Source organism: Panulirus ornatus, chromosome 55 (assembly GCF_036320965.1).
Source record: "Panulirus ornatus isolate Po-2019 chromosome 55, ASM3632096v1, whole genome shotgun sequence".
Taxonomy (NCBI): domain Eukaryota; kingdom Metazoa; phylum Arthropoda; class Malacostraca; order Decapoda; family Palinuridae; genus Panulirus; species Panulirus ornatus.
This window is the reverse complement of record NC_092278.1, coordinates 13,554,857-13,560,633: the sequence shown is the minus strand read 5'-3', so window position 1 is coordinate 13,560,633 and position 5,777 is coordinate 13,554,857. Positions and strand designations below refer to the sequence as shown.

Here is a 5,777-nt window from a genome sequence, read left to right as displayed (position 1 = left end):
TATATATATATATATTGGAAAGGATCACAATTTTGCTCGTGATCAAGACGTTCCTATGAGTCCACAGGGGAAATGAAACACAAGTTCCCAAGTGCACTTCCGTGTAATAATCACATCATCAGGGGAGACACAAGAGAGAAATAGAAGTCAATTGATATACATTGAAGAGACGAAGCTAGGACGCCATTTGGTAAACATGTGATTGTCCAAAACATACAACAAGCGTTCATAAACTTATCATTTTACAAATCTTATCAATAATAAAGTTATCTAATTTGTGTAGACCATCTCTAATATTAATCATTGAATCTTCTATTATTAAATACACAAAGAATTATATTACAGGTGCGCGTTCCATGAACGCGCACCTTCATAGAACATACAAACCCCCAGCCGCCAGCATCGATCCCGGAACCCCTATGCCACATATGTTAGGCCCATAGCCTAGCGGGAGCATTCCCGCCTGTGGCCCAGGGAACCCAGGTTCGATCCTGGCTGTTGGATATTTGAATAGACACACATACACACACACACACACATATATATATATATATATATATATCTTTCTTTTTCTTTCTTTCAAACTATTCGCCATTTCCCGCATTAGCGAGGTAGCGTTAAGAACAGAGGACTGGGCCTTTGAGGGAATACCCTCACCTGGCCCAATTCTCTGTTCCTTCTTTTGGAAAATTAAAATAAAAAAAAAAAAAAGAGAGGGGAGGATTTCCAGCCCCCGCTCCCTCCCCTTTCAGTCGCCTTCTACGACACGCAGGGAATACGTGGGAAGTATTCTTTCTCCCCTATCACCAGGGAAATATATATATATATATATATATATATATATATATATATATATATATATATATATATATATATATATACGAAGTAATGCTATCGGAATGTTTTCGGACGATAGGATGCTTCCTGCTCCAGGGCCACATACTGAGCGTAGCCATCACTGTCCCGTGACGCTAGCGGATCACTTATCCCTGAAGTGAAGTTTTCGCTCACTCTTGCTTAATAGCAATGGTTTTGATTTCACAAATAACTGTTCAACATTTAAAAAACATATACGATCAATATTTCTTGAGACTGATAATGAAAAACAAGAGAATTATACATGTACAAGTGTAATATCTTTTTGCGACGCTATTCCTATACTCGATCCACTATTATTCACACGCTTAATAAGCACGTCTATTGTGTAATTTCTATGTTTGTTTTATTGTCAGTGATTACAATTGTGGCTCGTGAGGATTTTCTGCTCCCTCATTCCCCAATGAATTATGAAAATAATCTTTATATTATATAGAGTTGAGCCCGCTCCATGAGCAGTGGTCTTCTCGCCCAGTGCCCCTTATAGAGCGTAGAGCAAACAAGGCGCATACGATACCAGTTGTCGGTTTTTAACGTCAGGAACGAATGAAAAAAAGGAGTAGAAATAATCATTACAAGATGAAATGAAGGCACTCCACTGCTTAAAATCACCTTCTGAAAACCGCAGATCATTCACGATCAGCAAAGAATAATATAGTACAATACAATAAGTATGCTTAATACTTACTATACCGGTCATGCTCTTATATAGTCCGAAATCGACAAGAGAGTTATTAGCTTATCAGGACTTCGTCTTGGAGGATATCAATGAAACCATTTACCATAAACAGAGACGAGGGAGTTATGGAAGCACTCGGAACAACACACAACAGAAGACCTGATGGTCTATGACAAGGTTGGTGAACGGTTTGTTTGTTCGTTGGGTTTTACGACGAGCGACCAATGAGAGAGGTCATTGGGCCTGCAACCCTACTTAACATGTGATGGAAATCATCCCTAAATACCTATTCTAAAATAAATCAGAAAATAAAAATAGAAAAAGTATAATTATCATATGATAAAGAACAAATATAATTGATATAAATCCAAGATCTTTCATTTATAAAAATTTATATAGCCTGGAGGAAGGATGATGGGCGGGGGATTGTGGTATGGGACGAGGAGAGCTTGTGGATGAGGAGGAGGAAGGAATGGAGGATCTTACGAGGCTGGAGGATCTTCATAAGCCAAGAACATGTAATCAGGTGAAACTACGAGGAAATCAGTATGATGATATTTAATCACTACAGGATCAATGATAAGTTACGCACCCTCTACACCCGGGAAACATTATTAATAATCAATTCACACACACAAATAGTAGATAATCATGATCTAAAGATAGAATTCGTAGTATCCTCGCTGCAGGAAAATATAGATTATACCACCCGAATAGGAAGCATCAGAAAACTCGAACGAAATGAAGGAAGTGACAGGTGTTAGACGTGTGCTGTACTTGTGGACGCCTACACAGGTACAAAACCCGGTCAACCAGAGGAATTACATAAATTCAGTTTCTTCATTCAAAATGATGTGATATAAGATTTGTTTGAATAATACCAGAAATAGGCATACACACAAATACAAGGCATCATAGTGGTCATTGATAATAATAGCAGCTTTTGACGTAATCGTGATAACAGAAACTGCCTGTGACGTAGCACCAAGTTATTGGAAAACTATCGTACTTCATGGATAGTAAAGATTCTAGAATATCAATTCAAAGAGAAAATTGTAGTAAATCTTTTGACACTGAAACATTAAGCTATAATGAGATATTAATCCTCCGAGAAAACAACACCTGGCAACTTGTGCTCTCACGGGTGCAAGGGAACCAAGGTATTGGACATGTACACTACCATTCACACACCATTTCGTTGACTGCAGGTACATATATATACAAAGAAGGCTTTACCAACTCATCATCAGTTGTAAATGGTTATTGATAGTGACTGAAGTAGAACAAAATGGCATACTACCACACCGGCGGCAGGTTCATGACGGGCCCAAGGGTATGTATATATTTAAGTGTTTTAACGTAATATTTGTATTTAAGGAATACCCCATCTTCGAGAAAGGTGTTGATGCTTAATCTGCTCAGGTTTTCGTAAAGTTAGGGCCATGGCCTTCTTGGGGAAGGAGACTTTTTGCCATTATGAATAAACTCAGTGATGATATCTGATGACTGATTCTGCTCAGACTGAAGTTGTTAATATTTAGAATTAGGCGCCAGGATCGTGTGTAGGTAAATCCTTCACAGATTTTCTCTATTAGCACTTGACAGGTAGCCACTCCAACGTAACGTGAACCCCAGTGTTACGCCACCTTCAACCATTTGCATTGAGCTCTTCCTGTGAGGTAGTTTTCGCTCACTTCCAAATCCAAACAAAATATAGGAAGAGATGGGAGGTAAAGCATGACTTACAATGATAGGGTTTGAGTGTGACAAAAACTAAATATTTAAGTAGCTAGCTCATGAAATGGAGAATAACTATCACTCATGTATTAGGGATCCATAAAAGAAAAAAAAAAGTCAACTTGTTTGTAAAAGGTGTATAATATATTCTTAAAAGCGATGTAGTGAACGCATTCACAGACCCTTCTTCTCTGGGACGAACATGGCGTGTAATGTCTGATCCTGGGTGAGGCCGTGTGCCAACGGGCCAACAGTCAACGCAGCTGTTCATCCATCCATAAATGTTGATAGATAAAATGCATACCATGCATATGCTAGAATATATATATATATATATATATATATATATATATATATATATATATATATATATATTTTTTTTTTTTTTTTTTTTTTTTTTTGTCTCCCGCGTTTGCGAGGTAGCGCAAGGAAACAGACGAAAGAAATGGCCCAACCCACCCCCATACACATGTATATACATACGTCCACACACGCAAATATACATACCTACACAGCTTTCCATGGTTTACCCCAGACGCTTCACATGCCTTGATTCAATCCACTGACAGCACGTCAACCCCGGTATACCACATCGCTCCAATTCACTCTATTCCTTGCCCTCCTTTCACCCTCCTGCATGCTCAGGCCCCGATCACACAAAATCTTTTTCACTCCATCTTTCCACCTCCAATTTGGTCTCCCTCTTCTCCTCGTTCCCTCCCCCTCCGACACATATATTCTCTTGGTCAATCTTTCCTCACTCATTCTCTCCATGTGCCCGAACCATTTCAAAACACCCTCTTCTGCTCTCTCAACCACGCTCTTTTTATTTCCACACATCTCTCTTACCCTTACGTTACTTACTCGATCAAACCCCCTCACACCACACATTGTCCAGAGAATGTTGGTTTGCGGCAGGGGTGCGTGATGTCTCCATGGTTGTTAAAATTGTTTATGGATGGGATTGTTGTTAGGGAAATGAATGCAAGAGTTTTGGAGAGAGGGATGGATGAAAGGGCTTGGAAAGTGAGTCAGTTGTTGTTCACTAATGATGCATCGCTGGTGGCTGATTTGGTTGAGAAACTGCGGAAGTTGGTGACTAAGTATGGTAAAGAGTGTGAAAGAAGAAAGCTGAGAGTTAATGTGAATAAGAGTAAGGTTATTAGGATTAGTTAAGTTCAGGGACAAGTTAATTGGGAGGTAAGTTTGAATGGAGAAAAACTGGAGGAAGTTAAGTGTTTTAGATGTCTGGAAGTGGATTTAGTACCAGATGGAACCATGGAAGCGGAAACGAGTCATAGGGTGGGGGAGGGGGCAAAGGTTCTGGAAGCGTTGAAGAATGTGTGAAAGTTGAGAACGTTATCTCGGAGAGCAAAATTGGGTACGTTTGAAGGAATAGTGATTTCAGCAGTGTTATATGGTTGCGAGGCGTGCGCTATAGATAGGGTTGTACGGGGGAGGCTCTTACCATTTTTCATAATCTTTCATGATCTTTCTAGTCGTTAATTGCTTCTTGGAATCGCTGTCTGCATAGAATTTTGATATTTCTCCCTTTGATTCTATATATCATAAACGGTTGATGAACCAATAATGTAGATGTCACATAGCTTATATACCGAAACACCACGGTCCATTTTTTTTCAACAGTTCTACTTTATCTTGGATTGATATGGACTAGTGTTTACGTTTAACACCACGACTGACGCTTTCATATGGTTGCGAGGCGTGCGCTATAGATAGGGTTGTATGGGGGAGGCTCTTACCATTTTTCATAATCTTTCATGATCTTTCTAGTCATTAATTGCTTCTTGGAATCGCTGTCTGCATAGAATTTCGATATTTCTCTCTTTGATTCTTTATATCATAAACGGTTGATGAACCAATAATGTAGATGTCACACAGCTTATATACCGAAACACCACGGTCCATTTTTTTTCAACAGTTCTACTTTATCTTGGATTGATATGGACTAGTGTTTACGTTTAACACCACGACTGACACTCTCATATGACTTCGAAGCCATAGCTACGGTTAAAGTTAAGCAAAATAAATTGTGCAAAAAGAATTGTGGTATTACCACCAACAAGTGCAGTGTAAAGAATGTAGATAAGCGTGCCCTACACACAACACCACTGTGGCCGTCCAGTAAACTAGTCTTGTGTCCGTGCAAGTTCCCTCATGTGATTTTATCCGGACTAAAGGAGATACTGAAAATCGGTGGTGTAGCTGTACTATGTACTCGAATACCCTTCATCTGAAGTTGGTAGTTCCGTATGCTACGCAGGGGTCCTGAGTTCGATCGTGGATGTTGGAGGCTTGTATGTTATATGGAAGTGCGCAGTCATATGCACTAAATTCGTATATATATATATATATATATATATATATATATATATATATATATATATATATATATATATATATTTTTTTTTTTGCTTTGTCGTTGTCTCCCGCGTTTGCGAGGTAGCGCAAGGAAACAGACGAA

The 5,777-nt window shown here is 39.0% G+C and overlaps 1 protein-coding gene across 3 annotated transcripts in view; it reads left to right on the top strand.

The window, feature by feature from the left end:
• The first annotated feature begins 1,594 nt into the window (after positions 1-1,594).
• LOC139765461 (decapping and exoribonuclease protein-like) overlaps positions 1,595-5,777 on the top strand; it is a 162,033-nt gene continuing 157,850 nt past the window's right edge. The window contains exon 1 of one of the 3 annotated variants that reach the window (XM_071692834.1): positions 1,595-1,732. In XM_071692834.1, the coding sequence (XP_071548935.1) occupies positions 1,718-1,732 (15 nt within the window). In that variant the 5' untranslated portion in view covers positions 1,595-1,717. Of the gene's footprint in view, positions 1,733-2,697; positions 2,889-5,428; positions 5,611-5,777 lie in introns of those variants that run through there. The other 2 variants (XM_071692832.1, XM_071692833.1) reach the window with 2 other exon arrangements.